This window comes from Myxocyprinus asiaticus, chromosome 19, assembly GCF_019703515.2.
Source record: "Myxocyprinus asiaticus isolate MX2 ecotype Aquarium Trade chromosome 19, UBuf_Myxa_2, whole genome shotgun sequence".
NCBI classification, from domain to species: Eukaryota; Metazoa; Chordata; class Actinopteri; order Cypriniformes; family Catostomidae; genus Myxocyprinus; species Myxocyprinus asiaticus.
Window position 1 is genome coordinate 10,814,361 of NC_059362.1, and position 23,992 is coordinate 10,838,352.

At 37.8% G+C, this 23,992-nt stretch overlaps 1 protein-coding gene across 2 annotated transcripts in view; it reads left to right on the forward strand.

Annotated features, from left to right (window-relative positions):
* The window catches only part of LOC127410025 (ectonucleotide pyrophosphatase/phosphodiesterase family member 1-like), a 79,022-nt gene that overhangs the window by 51,352 nt on the left and 3,678 nt on the right, over positions 1–23,992 (forward strand). Inside the window, exons 21-24 of one of the 2 annotated variants that reach the window (XM_051645012.1) lie at positions 2,704–2,830; positions 5,932–6,006; positions 23,030–23,064; positions 23,793–23,926. In XM_051645012.1, coding sequence (XP_051500972.1) covers positions 2,704–2,830; positions 5,932–6,006; positions 23,030–23,046 — 219 coding nt within the window. In that variant the 3' untranslated portion in view covers positions 23,047–23,064; positions 23,793–23,926. Of the gene's footprint in view, positions 1–2,703; positions 2,831–5,931; positions 6,007–23,029; positions 23,065–23,792; positions 23,927–23,992 lie in introns of those variants that run through there. The other variant, XM_051645011.1, reaches the window with a different exon arrangement.

The window sequence follows — 23,992 nt, forward strand, 5'->3', positions numbered from 1 at the left end:
GTTTGATATGCTTTTCCAGTTTTTTGAGCCATTAACTCAGCAGGGAGTCCCGACGGTCAAGGGATTAACATCCTCCCGCTGGTAGACGCTAATGTGCGCTCATTCTCTAATCTACTGGATGGCTATTGTGTAAATGAGGGTTACGACTGAAAATCGATGGAAATATCAGCTAGTGTGACGCTGGCTTAAATCATCTATTTTGAGGTGGGAACACTAGGTGAATGAACTTCTGATTATGTATTACTGACATAATGGTGGAGTTTGCTCCATGGAAACAGTCCCTTTCTGGTATCTTTACGTGTGTCATGCATAAGTTACAGAATTTACCAGTGTTAAATGGTTACAACATTTATATCTATAAACCACATGCGACCCCCCGCATCCTCATGCGTGGACCTTGTATTTTGTCTTCGCTATACCAACACATAATTTAATTTAATTTAAACCAACTGATCTCAGTTCAGGAGACTCTGTGCTGTCATTAAAGCGTTAAATTTCTGATGCATCAAGTACTGTGACCAAGCAACATAGCATCAATCACAGTGGAGTTTGTGTTTAGTTGAAAGGCAAAAACTACATCTGGTAAGAAACCTACTTAAGTTTTTACATTGAAACCATTGAGTCTCTAGTTTCATCCGATTGTCCACTTTTAAAATTTTAGCAATGTATCGTGAAACGGTGTGCTATTAAACACAATGACCACATTCGTGGACTATATGCTCAGTTTCAGTTAAAATATCCAATATTCACTATACATTATCACATTCAGAATCTATGGATTCACCCAAAAACTGGAAAATGTTGCTTTCAGAGGCTGTATATGGAGTTAGTCACACTGGAGGTTTAGTCATTCACTAAATAGGGAACAAGGGAGCATCCTACAGCTCTCTATGCAGCGAAGTGCATTCAATCACTCGTATCAAAAGTTCAGTTTCAGATGATGTTTGGACCACTCAACATGTTTGGCAGACATGGGACAGTGGTAATCAGTACATAGATTCAGAATTTATAATGTATAATTTTATTTTAATATGGTTGGAAGTGATTGGATGATGCTGGCTAATACTTTGAATCAGAATTATTTATGCAAATTTCTGATGTAATGTCTGTAACGCCTCAAAAACATGAATAATCAACACTCCTGGAAACATAATAAACAATTTGAAAAAAAAAAATAATCAGATTTTCAAGAGCTTTGTATTTAATTTTACAACTTAGTCCTGCTGTCCACATATGTGGACATCCATTTTTAGGAAAACTGTTTGGTCTAAAAAAATTATTATATATATAATAATTATGGCCTGAAATCTTGTGCCGATGGCCGCAATGCATGTTTTTAAATCCAGGATGCGAGTATGGTGGCTCATCTCGGTGGGGGCGCGATTACCCGCTTCTCCATCCTTTACATGCGGGGACATGGGAAAGAGACTGGTCTCTTGAGGGGAAGCAAGAAGAGAGCATTAATTCGACATTAAACGAGAGCGGTGATTGTTATTTCTCCCATCCGCTCTCATGCTCTCTCCTCCTCTCTCAGGCAGCCTGCTCTTCATTTCTGGCCACAATATTGGCACCGATGTGAAGGGTGGCGGTCAATCGAGACCCTTGCCACTAAGGTTATGTTACATATTTTATGTCCTTTTATCTTTCTCAAACTGCCATATTTTCAGGCTTGTGACAGTGTAAACACTGCTGAGACATTTTCTCTAACTGTTTGATCAGCCCTGTGTACTAACAATCTACAGCTATAGGCTCAGAATCCATCATTGCAGACAAAATTAATCTTAAATTTAAAATTAAGTGGTACAAAATAAAACTTGAACCAACAAACCATGGATTAGCTATAAACTCTGCTAAAAGGTGCACTCAGTAAATTTTTCCTCATTCAAAAGGTTTAACTTAAAAGACATGAATTGTAATTTTGCAATATATGTAAGAAATCATGACAACTCACATTAAAATGAAGACTCCAGTCATATCAGTAACTTTTATAAAAGCTGTTTTTTCTACATGGAGAAGGTTCGCCCATGTGCGCTGCCATGTTAGAATCACATGACCAGCCGAATACTTCTTGCTTAATCTCAGTAACCATCCTGTTATATGACACTTTCACTCATTGATTAAAGTAATCATGGCTGACTGTGTATACTAAATTTCTACAATGGCATCTGAAACCGAAAATGATTGATTTTAAATGATGCTGCATCCAAGCCAATAGGTGTCAGTGTAGATCCAAGATGACACAAAGACAAAAGTTACTGAGTGCACCTTTATCAAAATAACCTCATGTTAATACATGTAATGTTTAAGTCTGGTGGCTAAACTTTTGAAATGTTATGGCTCTTGTGCTGAATGTTTAAATAAAGTTTATGGTTTAGCGCCATCTACTTCCCTTTAAAATGCATCACTGTTACTACAATTTTTGCTTAAAAAAAAAAAATCTTAGGCTCGACATTATCATCTGTGGTATTAACATTACTTGTGTCAACCAATCACAATGAAGAATTTAACAATACCATGGTATAAGACTTAAAAGTGCAAACTGCACTTTCTGGTAAAGTTTAAACAAACGTTCAGATGTAAATACATAATGTTTATTTCATCTCAGGATTTGCGTCATACATTTGATGAGTGTTTGAGTCAAGCAAGTCATCATGTAAGCACTCTTTCTTCTCTCTGTCTTTGTTATCTCCTTGTCAAATGAAGGTTAGCGTGCAGCCGTCAGTAGACACATGTGTGCGGGCTGATGTGCGTGTACAGGCCAGTGTGAGACAGTCCTGCACCTTCTACAAGAACAATTCCAACTTGACCTTCGGCCTTCTTCATCCACCCAGTGAGTCCAGCAGGATATCTGCATATATATTCAGACTTTTAGACAAAATGCACAATACATCTCACTTTCTGTCCTCTCTTAGATTTTGTGTACACAAAGTTCTTGGGCCCTATTTTAAGAGTGCTAGCGCTAAGCGCAGTGCTATGCCATAAGTCATACCGCAAGTCAATGGGTATGGCCATGAGGTTTTGGTATTTTCGTGCAAGCATGCATTAAGGGTTAAATGGGTTTGATGAAATTGCAAGCGCAAAGTGCTAATGGGCTGGGTCAAGTGCAATTTAATTCTAAGGTTCTTCTCCGGCATCGTCTGCATTCTATTATGTAGTCCATTCCCTGTAAAGCACCAGTGATATAAACAAAGACAGCACATTTTTAAGAGGTTGATAGTGTAAATGGACTGTATGCAATCATAGTCTGAACAATAAGAAGAATAGAAATATGGACTTACGTTCTTTTGTGCATTAACTGTGTCCTTGTTGAATGTCAGGCATATTTCTATGACAGTGAAACGCTCCTTTTATACGCATGGAAAATGTGATTCTCCTCAGGTTTTGGATTTTCGCACCATTAAATTATATTTGAATTTAAGTATTATTAATAATTTTCGTATACTAAATCATGGTTAGTATTAACTGTGATTGTATCAGAACACACTTCACTTCTGCCGGTCGACTTTGGAAAATGTAATTAATTAATTGAAACGTGAAAAAAAAAAAACGCACATTTTTTTAAATTTTACCAAATCCAAACATTTCCCTCTCTCCAAATCTTCCACTGGCCTCTTTTGCAGTGACTAGAATCACTCTATGACAACAGGTGGAAAAATACCAATATAAATTAGATCAGAAATACAATTGTAAATATAAATATACAAATAATAATTGAAAAATAAACCATGACTTAAAGATACGTAGTTTAACACAAATCTCATAAATATTTGTTTCCTAAAATGGCTACAACAATGATCGTCATGGAAATAATGTGATGTTCCACTGTATTTTTTGAGTTTGTACATTAACTTTATTACCACCTGCAGGTGGAATCTCCAAACTGCAAATGCAGGGACTGAGTTTGGACTTTGCGCTGAGATAAAACATGCTTTTGAAACATCTTGGTGCAATGACCTATTTCTCAGGAAAATAGCAAATTGCGCTTTGTACCACTTTATTAACCTACAGTACACCCACAGTTTGTGCAAATACTCCCACCCACACCCACTTGCACTTTGCGCTGGCAAGAAAAGTGCACTTAGAATTAGTGCTCTCATGAAAATTGGATAAGACTTTGCGCATGGTCGTAGCGCGGCATTTTGTGCACTTACGAAAATAGAGCCCCCTGAATTCAGTTACTCCCTTAAATTTTCAGAACTCACAACTGCATTTCGAGAGTGAGTTTTTTCACATGGGGTTCTAGTAACTTACAGACTCATAACAGCTGTGTTAACCGGAGGTTTTCGATCCAGTCACAGTCTTCCACCGAAGCTACTCCCACCAGTTTTGAGTTACTCTACACTGTGTTCAAAGCCTCCTAAAAAAAGCTCAAAGACTTGGTTATTTGTTCAAACAGACATTATTTGATCCGCTCCTGTAAGCTGTTGTATGAACAGGACAATTCACCTTTTAGAAAATATGATTGTCAGTCCCAAATACTGACTGTGTGAATGTAGTGATAGAGTTTTGAGTGATTTTAAATATTTTTATTAATGCAGGAAAGAGAGCTTGTATTTGTACACTGCCTGACCCAAAAAAAAAGTTGCATACTCTAATATTTCATTGGACCACATTTGTCTTTGATTACGGCATGCATTCGTCATGGTATTGTTTCGACAATCTTGTATTGATGACGGAAGAGTTGAACCACTCTGTAAAGTCTTCTCCAGCACATCCCAAATACTTTCAGTGGGGTTAAGTTCAGGACTCTGTGGTGGCCAATTCATGTGTGAAAATGATTCCTCATGCTCCCTGAACCACTCTTTCACAATTTGAGCCCGATGAATCTTGGCATTGTCATCCTGGAATATGCCCTGTGCCGTCAGGGAAGAAAAAATCCATTGATGGGATAACCTGTTCATTCAGTACATTCAGGTAGTCAGCTAACTTCATTTTATTGCTGCATAACTTTGCTGAGCCTAGACCTGACCAATTGAAGCAGCCCCAGATCATAACACTGCCTCTAGAGGCTTGTACAGTGGGCACTATGCATGGCGGGTGCATCGCTTCATGCGCTACCCTTCTTACTCTGACGTGCCCATCGCTTTGGAATAGAGTAAATCTGGACTCATCAGACCACATGACCTTTTTCCATTGCTCCACAGTCCAATCTTTATGCTCCCTATCAAATTGAGGTCGTTTTTGTTCTGATTACCCTCACTAACAAGTGGCATTCTTGTGGCAACACAGCTGTTTAGTCCCAATCCTGTAAATTCTCGTAATGGAAATGCTCTTACTTTCACTATTAAACATAGCCATGAGTTCTACTGTCGATTTTTTACGATGTGACTTCACCGAATGTTTTAGTGATCTCAGATCAAGATCATTCAACATAATTTTTTTCTGACCACATTTCTTCTGCAATGCTGACAGTTCACCACTATCCATTCAGGTTTTAATAATGTGTTGGACAGTTCTTAACCCAATTCCAGTGATTTCAGCAATCTCCTTAGTTGTTTTCTTTGCTTGATGCAGGCCAATAATTTGCCCCTTCTGAAACACAGGAACATCTTTTCCACGAGCATGGGATATGTCTTCCGACATGGTTGTTTAAGTAATGAGAAGCTACACACTGCATCATTTAGGGTTAAAAGAATTGTTGCCAGCTGAAACATATTAATCATTGCAATTATGATCCAATTGTAGGCTCTTAAGTATCTGCTTATTTCCAAACGGCGACTTCTTTTTTTTTTTTGGCCAGGCAGTGTATTAAAGTGTTTACTGCATTAAAAAAACAAAACTTTCCAGAACCGGAGGTCTATAGATCATCATGATATTACAGCTGCTGTAGTTACTGTACAGATTACATCATCATCTGTTATGTCATCTGATGTTCACTCTAGTGTATTTCTGTCTTACTGAGTGTCTGTAAATGATATCTTTCTCTCTTAGACTTCAGTCCTACAGGAACTGAGTCAGACTCCTTAATTACAAGCAATATGGTGCCCATGTTTCCTGCTTTCAAAGGTAATGCATGTTACATTCTGCTTAGATTACCTGATAAATGGGCTCTGTTTGCTATTAGTAAGTTTTGTTTTTGTGATTCCATGTGTACTTGCAATTTGCATGTGTGTACATAGTTGCACTATTTATTGTGGCAAGAGCTGCATAGTTTCATTTTCTTTCTTCAGACTGCCCATTTGAATATTTACAAAAGATATGTTGTTTACTTTTATACTTTAAAAATAAATTGAAAGCTAAAGGCAGCCATCTGGAATGAATTACCAAGCCCAGGTTCTATGCATCATTACCTCTGGGGCTGTTTGCACAATGTTGTAGGCTTTATTAGGGACCCTAGTATGAAGTGCTGAGAGCCCTGTTGTTGGTTTTTTTCAGGTCTGTTAGTTGTGCTTACTAAAGCAAACATCACTATTACTTTTGCTCTTATTTAGAATTAGGGAATGAACAAACACCTAACTCTTAATATTAAACTTCTACGGTATCTCGTCCCTCAAATTTCTGCTAAGGACATGAATGATACTTCACATCATGCAGCTTGGTGGGGAGAGGTGTGCTATAACTTTTTCTAAGCAATCAAACCGTTATCGCTAACAATAAAATGGCTGAAAATCTCTTTGGACTATTACTAGTAATTATTATACTTTTGTCTGCTTTAAAATTTATTGCACAAAAAATAAACTGTAAATGGTAAAAATGTGAAATCGATACTCAAGGAATAAAAATGTATAAATTGGCTTATTATTATTACTACCTATGGTTGTGCTATGTAGCAAAAATTTATATTTCTTATATTTCTTATTTTCTTATAGTTATATTTCTTAACTGTGGTTCATAGAAGTATGTGTTATATAGCCAGATTGTTTAGCCCATAATCTGTATATATATATATATATATATATATATATATATATATATATATATATATATATATATATATATATATATATATATATAAAACATTTCCACCTGGGAAATTTTAGGTTTTTAAAAAACCTACTTTGTCAAGCACATAATCTGGATTGCCATTAAAAATAATCAAAGTTGTACTTTGAACTCAATATGACTGCCAGACAGAGGTGGGTAGAGTAGCCAAAAACTTTACTCAAGTAAAAGTACAATTACTTAAAAGTAAATAATGTTAAAAATTTACTCGAGTAAGAGTAATTCAATAAATTCAATAAAAGAATACTCAAGTAGTGAGTAACTAGCTACTTTCACAAATAACGTAATAGATGTTTACTCTCCTATATTCCAGTACATGATACACATTTAACATGATTTACAGAATGATTAATAATAATAATAATAATAATAATAATAATAATAATAATACTATTAATATAATTGTTAATAATGGAAATTGTCATCATTCAACACCATGTTGTTCCAAACCCAGATGACTTCCTTCTTCCATGCATCAAATTAAAAGGATAGTTCATCAAAAAATTTAAATGCTTTCATTTTCTCACCCTCATGCCATCTCAGATGAGTGTGACTTTCTTTCTTCTGCAGAACACAAATTAAGATTTTTAGAAGAATATCTCAGCTATGTTGGTCCATACAATGCAAGTGAAAGGTGACCAGAACTTTGAAGCTCCAAAAAGAACATAGAGGCAGCATAAAAGTAATTCATATGACTCCAGTGATTTTCAGAAGCAATATGATAGGTGTGGGTGAGAAGCAGATAAATATATATAACTTTATAATATATAAAGTCCTTTTTTTTTTTTTTTTACTATTAATTCTCCTCCCCGCCCAGTAGGTGGCAATATGCACAAAGAATTGAATCACCAAAAACACAAGAAGAAGAATGTGAAAGTGGAGATTTATTAGTAAAAAAGGATTTAAATATTGATCTGTTTCTCACCCACACTTATATCCCTTCTGAAGACAGATTGAATTCCTTTAATGCTGCTTTTATGTGCTTTCTGAGCTTCAAAGTTTTGGTACCCATTCACTTGCATTCTATGAACCAACAGAGCTGAGAAAAAAAAAAAAAACAGATCTGGTATGGCGTGAGGGTGAGTAAATGATGCGAGAATTTTTAATGTTGGAAAAATTATTCCTATAAGGAGATGTTAGACAGAATGCTAACCTTAATCATCATTTACTTTCACTGCATGTCCCCCTCTATATTTTGAAAGTGAATGGTGACTGAGACTGTCAGTCTCTAACATTCTGTCTAACATTGTTTGGGTTCCACAGAATACAGATAGTTTCACGGGGTTGGAAGAACATGAGGGCAGGGAAATGATGATATAATATTAATTAAAGGATGAACTATCACTTCAAGGACGCTTCTCAGATTTGGACGAATCTGTCAGTTAGAAGAGAAGTTTGGAAACCTCTAGTAATTATTACGGTGAAAAACGTGAACAAAGTCACACAGTCCCAAGTTATATATAAAGTTTAATTATACACTGAAGCAAGATCATTCTTTATTCATGCCATCTGTCGTTATTTCACAGCTTTTTTACGTCCTGCGTGAATTTAGTTCAGTGTAGCTCCAGCATTGTCAGTGTCGAAAGAATTTAGATAATTAGTTCTGTATACTAAGGTAAATTGCACCTTATCTCTGTGTTTGGAAGCTTGTTTTCTATAAGACAAATCCGTCCGCATCTGTCAAACGCTGTGCATGCGGCAACCTTGTACATGCAGAAATGCTCACAATCGCAGTAGGCAGGGCAAAACATTTGCACTTAATGCTGATGTTTACAAGGATTTATTCAGTAGGCACTGATATGTTGCAGTGCTGATATAAAAATGCAAACTTATAAACTAAGGTCATAAGAGCCCATAGTTACAGATTCACATTGAAAATGAATGAGTATCACTATGACACAGACAAGCCCACATGATCACAATCTCTAAAATTTACCTCAACGTGTTTTCTTAAGTTGGAGCTGCAATTTTAATCTTGAAATATACCCTTGTCTTGGTGTAAAATGAAGGCATTGTGTGGAGTGAAGAAATGTTTGTTTTGCGCTCTTGCTGCTGTAGTGTTGAATGCGACTCGAGTAGCAGCATGCAACTGTGAAGTTCGACTCTCAGAAGAGTCCTGTTCAAAAATCTCAAAAAAATTACGCATTTATTAACATTTATTAAATTAAAACCAGTAATGTAACGCTACCCATTGTAACTAAGTAAAAGTACATTTTTTCATCAGTAAGAATACCCACCATAAAACATACTCATCAAAGTAAATTTTTTCCAAAAAATTACTCAAGTAAATGTAACGGTAATGTAAATGTAGCAACAATGCACGTCTGCTTCCAGAGGCCAATAAACAGTTTTACTCAAACGGATATACAGTGGCTAGAAAACGTATGTGAATCCAAGTACACTTTGGAATTATCTGCATTTATGTATAAATTTGTCTTAAAATCTGGTTTGATCTTCATCTAAGTAACAATAATGAACAAACACAAACTATTATTGTACAAACACAAACATTATTGTATTGTTCTTGTACATAGTGAATACATCATTTGAAACATTCACAGTGTAGATTGGAAAAGTATATGAACCCCTAGGCTAATGATGTCAGCAAAAGCTAATTAGAGTCAGGAGCTGGCAAACCTGGCATCCAATTAATGAAACAAGATTGGAGGTGTTGGCTAGAGCTACTTTGACTAATATAAAGCACTCAAACATTTTGAGTTTTCTATTCACAAGAAGCATCTTCTGACATGGATCATGCCTTGCAAAAAAGAGATCTCAGAAAACCTATGATCAAGAATTGCTGCTTTGCATAAAGCTGGAAATGGTTAGAAAGTTATCAGAATCAGAATCAGAATAAGCTTTATTGCCAAGTATGCTTACACATACAAGGAATTTGTTTTGGTGACAGGAGCTTCCAATACACAACAATACAAAACAGCAAGAAGACTTTTTTTTTAAATGTAAAAAATTATTAAAAATTGAATAAGAAATAAATAAATATTGAAAAGAAAAAAGTATATATAGAATACACAATAGACAATATATATATATATATATATATATATATATATATATATATATATATATATATATATATATACATACACACACACACACACACACATACATACACACACACACATATATATATATATATATATATATATATATATATATATATATATATATATATACTGTACATACACATACATAAACACACACACACACATGAGTGAGCAGGCAAAACACATTTCTTTTATTTCTTATGGGATTCATATTCAACTGTAGGTTATAACAGTATGGCACAATCATAAAACAAAACATGGCAACAATTAAAAAAATTAAATGACCCCTGTTCAAAAGTCTGCATACCCTTCGTTCTTAATACTGTGTATTGCTCCTTCAGGAGCTTAACAGAGGGGTCCTTGGCGATGCAGTCGTTGGTGTAGAGGGAGAAGAGTAGTGGGGAGAGCACACATCCCTGGGGGGCACCAGTGCTGATTGTACAGGTGCTGGAAGTGAATTTCCCCTGTCTCAAAAGCTGCTGCCTGTCCGTCAGAAAGCTGGTAATCCACTGACAGATAGACGTGGAAACAAAGAGTTGGTGAAATTTAGTCCGGAGAATAGCTGGGATGATTGTGTTGAAGCCTAACTGAAGTCCACAAAAAGGATCCTTGCATATGTCCCTGGTCTGTCCAGATGTTGCAGGATATGATGCAATCCCATGTTGACTGCATCATCCACAGACCTGTTTGCTCGATAAGCAAATTGAAGGGGATCTAGAAAGGGTCCAGTGATGTCCTTCAGGTGGGCCAACACTAGTCTCTCAAATTACAACATGACCACATGACGTCAGGGCGACAGGTTTGTAGTCATTAAGTCCTGTGATTTTTGGTTTCTTTGGGACAGGAATAATGATTGAGCATTTGAAGCAGCAGGGAACTTCACACTGCTCCAGTGATCTACTGAAAATCAGTGTGAAGATGGGGGCCAGCTGGTTAGCACAGGATGTAAGACATGCAGGTGAAACGCCATCTGGGCCCTGTGCTTTCCTTATCTTTTGTTTTTGAAAGAAACTGATATATGATGTAACAGTATCTGTGAGCTCGTCCAGATTGGTGTCTGCAGCCTCAAAAACACTCCAATCAGTGCAGTCAAAGCAGGCTTGTAGTTCCAGCTCTGCTTTATTGGTCCATTGCTTTACAGTCTTTACTACAGGCTTAGCAGATTTTAGTTTATGTCTGTAGTTTGGAAGAAGATGAACCAGACAATGATCAGAGAGTCCCAGAGCTGCTCTAGGGCATTCAAACACGCGTTTAAACGAGGAAAACTCAAAAACCGCAGCGAGTAGAAAGGCTTACAGTTAATAAAGAGCGCTTCCAAATTAGGACAGCACATCTTCTTTAACATTGTTACATCTGTACACCAACTTTCATTGATGTAAAAGCATGTTCCACCGCCTCTCGTTTTCCCCGTTAACTCCTAGCTCTGAACAGCTGAAAGCCCAGCAGATGTAGTGCGCTGTCCGGAATGGCTTCACTCAGCCAGGTTTCTGTGAAGCACAAGGCAGCAGAGGTTGAAAAGTCCTTGTTTGTGTGGGTGAGGAGATGTAGTTCATCCGTTTTATTAGGAAGAGAGTGGAGATTCACAAGATGAATACTCGGCAGCGCTGTTTGAAAGCCGCACCGATGGAGCTTGACCAGCACGCCTGCTCATCTCCATCGCCTGCGTCTCTTGAACAACACAGCCATGCCTCCAACTAAATTGTCCAGCAAAATGTCGGAATATTCAAAAACCGGGAAAAGATTGTCTGGTATATGCTGTTGAATGTTCAACAGTTCGTCTCTGGTAAAACTGACTGGAAAATGATTACTAAACACAGGACAAACAAACAAAAACAACAAAACAATAGGAGCGCTCCACACCATCCGCGGTGCCATCATTGATAGTTATCTTGAAGGGCTTAGATATTCATCTGTCCACAGATAGACAAATTGCTTATAAATGGAGAGGATTTAGTACTGTGGCTACTTTCCCTAGAAGTGGCTGTCCAGCCAAGGTGACTCAAAGGGCACACCGTAGAATGCTCAATGAGGTCAAAAAGAGCCCTTGAATGACAGCTAAAGACTTCATGGAATCATTGGAACTGGTGAAGATCTTTGTTTATGAGTCTACTATACGGAAAACATTAAACAGACATGGTTTCCATGGCAGGACACCATGAAGGAAGCTTCTGCTTTCCAACTAAACATTGCTGCATGCCTGAAGTTTGCCAAATACCATCTTGACACTCCGGAAAATATTTTGTGGACTGATGAAACTAAGGTTGATTTGTTTGGGAAGAACATGCAGCACTACGTATGGCGTAAAAAAGGCACTGCATACCAACATGAAAACATCATCCCATCGGTGAAGTACGGTGGAGGGGGGATCATGATTTGGGGCTGTTTTGCTTCTTCGGGGGCCTGGACCGCTTGCCATCATCAAGGGAAAAATGTATTCCCAAGTCTATCAAGATATCCTACAGGATAAGTTCAGGGTTGTTGTGCGCCAGCTGAAGCTCAGTAGAAGTTGGGTGATGCAGCAGGACAATGATCCTAAACATCGAAGTAAATCCACTACAGAATGTCTTCAGAAAAAGAAAATCCACCATTGGATTGGTCCAGTCAAAGCCCAGACCTAAACCCAATAGAGATGCTGTGGAATGAGAGCCGTTCACACCAGACATCCTAAGAATATGGCTGAACTGAAGCAGTTCTGTAAGGAAGAATGGTCCAAAATTCCATCTGAATGTAGTGCAGCTCTAATCTGCAGCAGATTAGGAAACACTAGGTTGAAGTTATTCCTGCCAAAGAAGGATCGACAAGTTGTTAAATGCAAGGGTTCACTTTATTTTTCCACAACACTGTGAATGTTTAATGGGATGTGTTCAATAAAGACATGACAGTTTATAATTGTTTGTGTGTCGTTAGCTTAAGCAAATTGTGTTTGTCTATACTTGTGACTTTGATGAAGATGAGATCACATTTTATGACCAGTTAATGCAGAAAACCAGCTAATTCCAATTGGTTCACATACTTTTTCTTGCCACTGTAATTCCTGAACAGAATTAGTATTTGTGTTTTAAATTATGTATGTAGAACCTCAGTCTTAGGAAATATACCATACAACATGGTTAATTGCTGCTTGCAGCAATAATATTCACAATAATTTTCTTACCAAACCTCACTACTTTCAATTCAGTTTCAATTACCACAGCGATTAAAGTGCACATACTGTACCACATTGCCATGTTTGCCAACATATGAGGTTTAAAAAATTATCCTTAAAGCCTCTGATGACATCCCTGCTTTGTTTGTGTTTGGTTTAATTATGAAAGAACACTTATCTACAATGCTGTGAAAAGTATTGTATGTGCCACCCTCATTACTTGCTCACCAGTTGCTCACCAGTTTGCTCACCAGTTTTTTTTTTGTGTGTGTGTGTGTGTGTGTGTGTATCAGAGAAAAACATACACACTGACCAAGAATGATACCAGATATCAATCTTGAATACAAATACCTTAATTTTCCAAAGGTTTTTACATTTTCCCCCTTATTTAACAGCAACTATATACAATATAACTTAGGGGGCTAACATATTATAAGACCTAAAGACGATAGCTTACATACATTTATTCTAACAGTTCAGTAAAAATCTGACCATATGGGTTTAATGTATTCAGTCCATTTAGTCCAGATTAGGAAAAAGGAATCAGTCTGAATTTTTTTAAGAAAAATTGAAAGTTTTTCCATCACATATATATTGTGTATTATATCTATCCATTCGGCGGCTCTGGCTTCAGTCATTTTCTTGTGATTGTTTTTTTACTGGCTGCCAGAAGAATCAACATCAGTTTCATATCATTTTCATCCCATTCCTCGAATGCCATTGGCACTCCCAAACAATATGGTGGTGATAAGCTTCACTTTCCGCACATGATCTCCAGCAGACTGCACCTAACCCCTGGTGTCTTTTCTGAGAGGGAGTAGTAAAAATTCTCTCCACATTGCTGAATTTGCGGATTTCCATGGTAATTTACAAATATTTACCCCAATCCTCCCTAGAGATAGTAAGGTTCCCTTCTTTTTCCAATTTCTCTTTAACATGTAATGTATTTTCAGGTTTAGCTTGCAGAAACCCGTCATATAATTTTGAAATCACCTTAATACATGGGTGAGATGTACATTCTGGTAAGAATGCCTTTATTATTCCTATCTTGGTTGATTCCAATATTGGCATAATATTTCAGTCGATATAATGTCTTACTTGGAGATATCTATAGAAATCACTTTGACTGAGTCCATACTTCTCATTCATAGAGTCAAAAGTTTGAAGTATTCCCTTATTGAAAAATGTGAGATTATTTGAAATACCATGTCTAGCCCAGGTTTGGAATCTATCATCTGTTCTATTTGGGACAAAATCTGTATCAAATGCACACCATCTTAGAATTCTGGATGTATCTTCTAAACCACATAATTCTACAGCCTTGTGCCAAATTTTTAATGCTAGGTTAATCCATGGATTTGTTTTATCAACTAATCTATTCTTTAGTTTATTATCCACAGTCAGATCTGCTAATGGAATTCCTTCTATCATTTTGCTTTCTATGTCCTTCCATCTAGCCAAATATGATGGACAACTCCAACAGACTAAAGGACTTAATTGGGCTGCATAATAGTATAGTTGTAGGCAAGGAAGATTTAACCTACTTCTTTCTTTGTTTAGTTGTAGTGCTTTATATCTTATTTTAGGTTTTTTACCTTGCCATAAAAATCTTGATATTAATTTATCCCATTCCTTGAACTGTTGCATCGGCATTTCTATTGGAAGCGTCTGGAAAAGATATAACAATTTTGGCAAAATATTCATTTTAACAGATTCGACTCTGGAAATTAAACTCAAAAATTTCCCACCTTAGTAAATCCCTTGGGCCTTAGTAACCATCAAGTCAAATATTTGTCTATAAAAATTTCAGTCACTACCTGGGGGGCATACACATTCAGAAAACACACAACAGTTCCCTCTATTTTCACTGTCATCATTATAAATCTCCCTTCTTTGTCTTTGATTTCTTTTATATGTTCATAGTTAATTTTATTTGATGTTAGTATTGCCGCTCCCCTTTTATGCCCTGATTTATAAGATGAAAAATGTACATATTTGAAGCCCATTCTGTTTAATTTAGCATGTTCTGTGTGTTTCTTTTAGAAACGCTATGTCTGACTTTTCCTTCTTTAGTTTAGACAGGATCTTCCCTCTTTTAACTGGACTGAATACACCACTGACATTAAATGAAACAATTCTAATACTTTGCTTATAATGTACGTTGAGCTATAAAGTGATATTACAAAAGACATCATAATTGTGTGTAGATTCCCCTTCATTTTAAAGAACAGCAGCAAACTAACAAACAACAAAAAACCTGAAATATTAACAAACAATAAGAAAAATGCCAAAAAAACTTTCATAATAAAGGTCAGTCCTGTGACCATGATCGTGCCAGTCCAAAGCGGCACCAAGGGAAAACTCCTCTTCCAGAAACTGTAGAAGGGGCCCTTGAGGATGGCGGTGAAAAGGAAAACCGTTCCACCCTGATGTCCCGATTCTTCTGATTGCGGTTTATCAACCAGGTTAATCAAACATGCTATACCAACGTTATATTTGTAGTTTTGTTACTCTGACAACTACTCATTTCAGTCTATCTGACTACTTTTAACACAATTGTGCATTCCTACCCCTGTTTTTCTTATCTGGAGAGTGTCCGCTCCATGCAGAGTTTAGGCAGATGATAAAATTACAGCAGACGGGTCTCTTCGGAAAGTTTGCAGTCTCTCCTTGAAGCTTTTCTTCCTTCTCTGGGGGGGGCTTGCGTCCTTCAGTATGTCAGCCGCTTCTCTGCCATGTCAGTCGCCGAATCTGTTCCGTAAGACTGTCTGGAGGGCTGATGATCTGCACAGGGAATCCTCTGTTTGACATATCTCACATCGCCTCCTCAACTGTATCATAGATCTTCACTCCTTCCTCATATTGCACCTTCAAACGGGTAGGGTACAGCATTTTAAACTTCACTTCTCTATCTTTCAGGACTTTCCATACTTCTGCATATTCCCTTCTCATCTGAAAGACTCGGAGGGCATAATCATTGTCAAAGCTGATTTGCCTTCTCTGCCAGGTGAATCCTCGCTTTTGCCAAGCTAGCCGGAGGATCTGTTCTTTGGTTACAAAGCTTAGAAATTTGACAACAATTGATCTTGGTTGTGCATCCTGCGGTGGCTGCGCACCGAGTGACTAGTGAGCTCTCTCAATCTGGAGTGTCATGTCTTCTGGTATATTGAGATTTTCTTGAAGAAACTTTTCCAGAAACGCAGTCATGGTCGGAGAACCTTTCTCTGTACCTTCTTGTATTCCGTATATCCATAAGTTTTTACGTCTGGAGCGGCCCTCTACATCTGTGATTTTCGATTCCATCATAGCATGCAGCTTTAGCATCCCCGTGAGTACTTCCTCTACATTCTGAATCCTTTCTTCCACTGTTACGATGCGACACTCTGACTCTTCCAATCTAGAGTTGGTTTTTGCAATTTCCCCCTTAATGTCATCAAGTTGTGTTTTATTATCTTGACGAAATTCTCTTATTTCCTGAAGAATAATACTCAAATCAACCGTCTCTCCAAACGGTCACGTTGAATCTCCCTCAGGGGTACTTACTTGTGGGCTGTTGTAAGTGTGCCCGGTTTCATCGTCGTGTATTTCTGATGTTTGTAAATTTTTATTCGTTTTACACCTAGTTTCTATCTTATGCCCTCTTCACCTCAAGAAAATAAATTGAATCCAATATTAATTAAATGTTTTTTAGGAGGGTTTCATAAATATTCTCCTCGGGAGCTCTCTCTCTATGCTGCTATCTTGTCGATGTTTCAACCGGAAGTCCTCACCAGTTAAATCTAAGACTTTAATAATTAAAATCAGCTGATCAGTGCCATGCTTAATTACAATGGCCCAACTGTATGCCACAATCAAAGAAGAGAATCCCGCAGGAGTGGTTGACCTGCCAATAACATAGTGTAAAATCAATTAGGGATGCTCAAATGATCTTTAAAATAAAGCATCCAAAGAACTGCATGTTTCTCAAGGGATCTCCACTATCAGAGAAAGACAAACATGGGCTTCACGGGAGAATCAAGACAGAAACCACTTTTAGTCAAGAAGAAATGGTCTTCCCAAAAGCATAGGCTCGCATGGCACACAAATTCAATTCAAAATAAACACACAAAATAAAATCCGATTTTTAGGAATGAACACTAATTTTGTAAGTGATGAAATCATCTCGGTTACGTGAAGTGTAATCCTGGTTCCCTGAGAGGGAAAAAGACGCTACGTAATCGCTATGGGGACACGTCCCGTGTCACTTGGTCTGAAGCCCTTATACAATCACTGCAATTTACTGGCTGATGGTGCTTAAGCGACACCCCCAGGGAGCTACGTCACGAGCTCCATAAAGGCACTCGCTTCGCACCAGATTTTATGCAGGAAGGCACGAGTCTCTGCAGCTACTAGAGAGTATGGCAAGTTTATGCAGCATCTCGCTCCCTCTCAGGGAACCAGGGTTATGCTTCACGTAACCGAGATGTTCCCTATCGAGGTCACTCGAGCTGCGTAATTGCTATGGGGAATGATATACATTCACGCCATGTGAACAGAAGCTGCCATCTGTCCATGTGGCAAGCATATAGTGGCGCACAAGCGAGCTAAAGTGTCTGAATAAACAGAGAAAATTATGAGCTTACTCTTGTTCCGACAGAGAGAACGTGGGAAGCAGGAGTCAAACCCTCATCCAGATTAAAAAATTTCACAAATGTATGCGAAGAGGACCACCCCACCGCCATACAAATGTCTTCCAATGACGCACCTCTAGCCAAAGCCCATGAGGACGCAACACTCCTCATAGAACGGGCTTGAATATCCGAAGGCGAAGGTAAACCGTGCGCTTCATAAACACTCAAAATTGCATCGACGAGCCAATGAGACAGTCTCTGCTTGGACACCAAAACACCTCTGTTGTGGCCACCAAAGCACACTGGCTAGTGCAGTCAGCATAATCTTGCAGTGCCCTAACTGGGCAAAGCATATGTAATCTTTCATGCTCCTCCGACTCAAATGGGGGACGATATAAAAACTGAAAATTGATAGTCTGCGAGCGAAAGGATGTTGTCACAAACTTGGGCAAATAGCCTAAGCGAGGTCTTAACACCACCCTTGAATACCCTGGTGCAAAATCCATACATAAGGGATTGATTGACAGGATATGTAAATCACCAACCCTTTTAAACGATGCCAATGCCATCAGCCGTTTTAAGAGTCAGAAATGTATCAGTAACTGTTGCCAAGGGCTCAAACGGAGCTCCCGAGAGTGCTTCTAAAACAACAGATAAATCCCATAAGGGAACGCAGACAGGATGCACAGGTATAAGCCTGCGTACACAGTGCATAAATGCGAGACAAGAGAATGTCTACCAATAGAGACTCCATTAACAAGTGTGCGCTCAGCCACTATAGCGGCAAAATACACTTTAAGCATTGCTGGGGCAACCCGGCTCCAAAAAACTCTTGCAAAAATTCCAACACTGTACTGACAGGGCAGTGAATTGGATCTTCGCCTCGCACCTTACACCAAAAAGCAAAAATACACCACTTAAACTTATAAAGCTTCCTGGTTGATGGAGCTCTAGCATTCAGATTGGTATCAACCACCGCGGGGGAAACACAAGGGAAATTCTAAACAGAGCTGATATTAGCTCAAAGTAATTATCTTACATGATGCGCTTGGTTGGACTGCAAAACCATCATGTGTAGATCCAACAGCTGACTGAAAGGAGCGACATCTATGCCGCCATCGAAAAATCGAGCAGAGATAGCAGTGCACATCTCTTGTCTCGCCGGAACGCCCGCGTGATCCACAAACGGGCGAAAGATAAAGAAAACGAGTTAAAATACCTTGCATCTCCTGATAGAATTCCCAAAGAATAATGGCGTTGACGAAGCACTCGCGCGTTGGTTCGCCATCACTCCGCTGGGGAATATTATCTTATTCCTGCCCCTTGCTCTGCGGCCAGGCTCACCAGTCTCTGCATGATCCTGTCTGCCGTGAGCAATGCGCTTTGAATGGGGAGGGGAGAGAGAAGGCTGAGGCCGCTCCTCTATTGCCTTATTCATGTGCATTCTCCCAGAATGACACAGAAAAAGACAATAAGGCAAGGGGCAAATTATTCCTTACCTTCCGATGACGAATTCATTATACAGCGTTTTGTAATCGCGATGGCTCAAGACGCGCATGGTAACTCTATCGCACACTTTGTTCATCAGAAAATGGCAGCTGAGCTAGGCCTCAGAGCAGGTCTGATGAAGCTTGCGCTTTTGCTCAGGGGGAGTGCAACAAACACGAGGAAGAAACCGGTGTCCGTTTGCACTCCAACTTCTCAGACACAGAGCCGAAACCCCAAACGGCTCCCGCATCCGGAGCTCTAAATCCGGAGGCCATGGAACTGGCGTGGGTGGCGATAACGCCTCGTGGCGAGAAATTACAAGCCTCGAAAAGCGCTGCTATCTCCCTCGGATCCCTGTAATGTTTAGAAAAACATACATTAAAATTTGCTCTGAAGTTTTCTACGCTGTACAACAACATCCTTACGTTTTTTTTTCACTCAAAAGTGAGAATAATGATCCTTGCTTCGACGTGAGTTGGCACAAACACGGGCTTAGACAAAATCGTGCAATGAAGAACAGAAAATCTGACGCGATGGTGAAGCGAGCACCTTAATGGAGCTTGTGACGTAGCTCCCTGAGGGTGTCGCTTAAGCGCCATCAGAAAATAAATTGCCGTGATTGTATAAGGGCTTCACACCACGTGACACGGACATGTCCCCATAGCGATTACGCAGCTCGAGTGACCTCGATAGGGAACTGATCCGTTTGCTGATCCAGTGTCATCAGTATCCGGTGCATCTACTGTACATCATTTGTCATAGTAAAGGAATAGTTCACCTAAAATTTTTAATTATGTCATCATTTACTCACCCTCATGTTATTCCAAACCAGGATGACTTTTTTTTCTTCTTATACTGAACACACACATACACACAAAATATTGCAATCTTTCTTCTTAACACAATGCAGTTGATGAGGTTCACATTAACATTTTCAAATTTAGACTTCAATCACCTTACATGCCAAGGGCGTAGGTTTGGTTTGAAAGTTGGAAGGGACATATTACCAGGTTAATATTCTATATGTTGATATCAAGAAAATGCGAGAAAGTCAGTCTGGTAATATAGGCAAAATAGCATTATTTCTTAATATAACGTGTCTTATTTCCTATTTCTTTGCCTCACCATATTACATATTAAACTGATTTTTGTAGTTTAGAACTGACCACTGGCTGCATGATATGGAGGGGCAATGCCATATGCGATAAACTTGTTTGATAATATAGCGATATGCAATTCCATAAACATAAAATTATGTCAAGTTCAGTTGTTTTCATTTAGATCTACATTGAGAAAATTATATCATGAAGTGACATTATGTAAAATGTATGATTAAGCATTAAACAAATTAAAATCTAAACAAATGGTGGGCTAAAATAACAAGTTAAATGTGCAAAGTGACAAAGATATACAAATTATGGGGAGAATGGAGCATTGACACCACTTTACTTTTTTTTTCGACTCTCTCACACATGCTAATATCGTCATAGGAACACACACATACCAGAAGCATATTTTCTGCTTCTTACGTCTTTATAAACTTTATGTATAAATGCATTAAAATTATAGCCTACAGCAAGTTAATTTGCGGTATATCGCGAAATTCGATATACAGTATGCTGCAGCCCAACTGCCTTTTGCATTCTTAATTTAGGATGGCAATCATTTATTTATCCACTATCCAGTTATACTTTTATACATTTATCCCACCTCATTACCTGACATCGTTGCTCAAATTCAAAGGTCTCTTCCTCAAGCGGACATAAATGCTGAATCCTCCGCTGTATGCATAACTCAGGTGTTTTTTGTTTTTTTACTTAGACAGGAAACAAAAAGTATGCTTGTTTAAATTGATTAATTTGAAGGATTGGACCTAAGATACAAATGGAATTCCACCTTTTTTTAATAATCCAGAAAATTATATAAATAAATAAAAATCTTCATGCGGTATTCACTAACGACTGTGATTGGTGCATCCTGAACAGCACTGAGAAAAGTAACAGGTGTCATGTGACGCCATTTATTTGCTGCTTTGATCGAGGTCTGTTGTGTTTTTTTTCTTGGGGACTGTTTATGGGTGTTATTTATTAAAATTTAAAAGTAATTGGGGGTTATAGTTATGTTTCAAGTTCTGTTTAATGTTAATCATGTCGTTTTATGTTACGACAAGTGTTTATTTCTTTTTTAGTTACCCTGGGTGAGATTAGTGTTCTTTTGAGTTACATGTGATCCTGTAAGTAATGCCCATCAGTGTTAATAGAGAGAAGTTTTAGTGTGACCAAACTACTGACAGGTCGTTTCTTCCTGATAAATGCTTGTGTTATAGTAATCTTTATGTGCCAAAAATATCTAAATGTTGGCCGGGACATAACTGGATTTCTGAAAGTTGGTAGGGACATGTCTACCTAAATCTACGCCTATGTTACACGCATACAATGGACTAATTGCAAAAAAATTGGTCTCAATTTACAGAAAACCCACCAAATAAAAAAAATAAAAAATCCAGTAATTCCAAGGTAATTCCCTTGTTGTCCTAACTTTGTAAGCATGCAATTCTGGTTCTGTTTGCACTGTCTTCCAGCAAAAGGTCTTATTCCACTAGATGGCAGCAAGTACTAGGAAAAAAACATTTTAATATATATCACCTTCCGTTACAATGTACAGATCCGAAATGTAGGTTGCGCTCTAAGGCAGCTGAGCACTCACACCATAGAAATCCAGCCTATTTTGGATTGCATGCAGTGATGCATTCGTCATCACTGTTTCATCATATATCTCTGCCTCTGAATGGACTGGAATCTCAATCTAGATGTCGTTGTGATGATATATAACATTTAATTGTCAATAGTTTATAACATATTTTGCCAATTATTTGTTTATCATGCTTTTTCTGCTGGACTGCACAATTAAAATAGACAAGTAAAAAGTGCTCATTTCACTAGCTGATTTGGAGTTTTGGCTACTTTGGGGCTTACAGAAGCAGTGATCGGAGCAGACATGACACGTTTGTCTTTGTTGTCTTACAGAAATCATATTTCACTCGAACTGTGGTGTTAGGGCTACAAAATAAACTATGCTGTCACATTCCTGAGAATAAGAGCTTTCATTTGATCTATGACTTGTCTATTTAAGTGCTATGTGAAAAAATTTTTTATTCATACACGTATTTTAACATCGTCACCTCTAGGTGGTGCTCATTTGCGATGCAAAGTTTTTAAGGCTTTATTTTATGTTATTTTATGTAACATAAATGTAAAAGTGATGGTATTCTATAAAAAGTTCAGATTCTTAGCTTTTAAAATGATACCAGATATGAGTGACATCCGGGGACTTTTACAATTTAAGCGTAAACTTAGTGTACGTGTTTGGCCATTGAGTTTCAAGGGGTTAGCACTTAAAAAAGCATTAAAATTGTAGTAAAAGTTGTTCATGCAACTTCTGAAGCCATATGATAGGTTTTAATGAGAAACAAATAGCATGTTGCAAAATAAGAACTTGCATTGTTTAGCGCTAATAACAATGCTAGCCACTGTGCACAAGCTTCTCTCATAGATCTCATGTTACACCAGATTTATGCCTGAAACTTTGCTATGCTAACCAAGCCATGTTCAAAAAGCTAGGAAGAAAGCAAATGCATGTGTACATAAGTCATACTGAAGGCAGGTGATATTCCAAAAAGCCAGACCTGCTGTTTATAGATAGGATTGTTGAGTAATTTTCACACAATATGCCATTTAATCATGTGAACCAAACTGATTTATGTTTTGCTTTAACCACAGAAACTCATCGGTGGTAATTGCAACACCTGTGTATGGTAAATGCTCTCTTTGTTCTGTGTTGTGCAAGTGTTTAGTAAAGATTTCATTTTCACCACTAACTCTTCAGAGGCATCCAACATGACGTGAGTCCTATGTGTTCAATTAGAAATCCATTAGAAATCATTAATCTTAAAAACTTTAGTATTAGTATTTATGTATTTTAGTGCAATCACAGAGTGATGGTCTGAAAGTGAGTGAATGTAACAAATATGTACAGATTGTCCTGCAGCATTTCATAACAACATCGATCTGCAATTGGTGGCTTGGTTTCACATGTGCACTGATTATGCTTACACCATAGGTGTATTATTCATTAAAAGTAAAGGTAAACCAATACGTTAAGGTGATATATTTTTTTATTTATCCATTCCTTTGTTGTTCACTCTCATGCAGACTTTGAGAGTTTGATTTTAGTCAATTAATAAAGCCTCAAATTATTTTCACCCACTTGCAGTAGTTCAGCATATCACCCAGAAACATGTGAGAATTATTTCTGAATAATTTTTAGACAGAATTAGGGACTAGCACTTTAATTATGTTTTGATTGTAATAATACTGTAAGAATACTGGATATTATTTGGTTTTATCATGTGGTTTCTTTTCACATAAACCATTTCCATATTGTCAATCCAAGCTGGTTGTATACGTTCTCTCACTGTAAGAGCCTTCACATTTGTGCATCGTGTCACTGAGATGTTGTTTGTGTCTAATGTCTTTGTGACAGATATTTGGAATCACTTCCACAATGTTTTGCTGAGAAAGTATGCACAAGACCTGAATGGTGTCAATGTTGTGAGCGGACCAATATTCGATAACGACTTTGATGGGATCTATGACATCATGAACAAGGGAACCCCGTAAGTTTCCTAAGTTATCCAATGCTAATGGAATTTATGAAAGATGTATTAGCTATTTTCACAATAT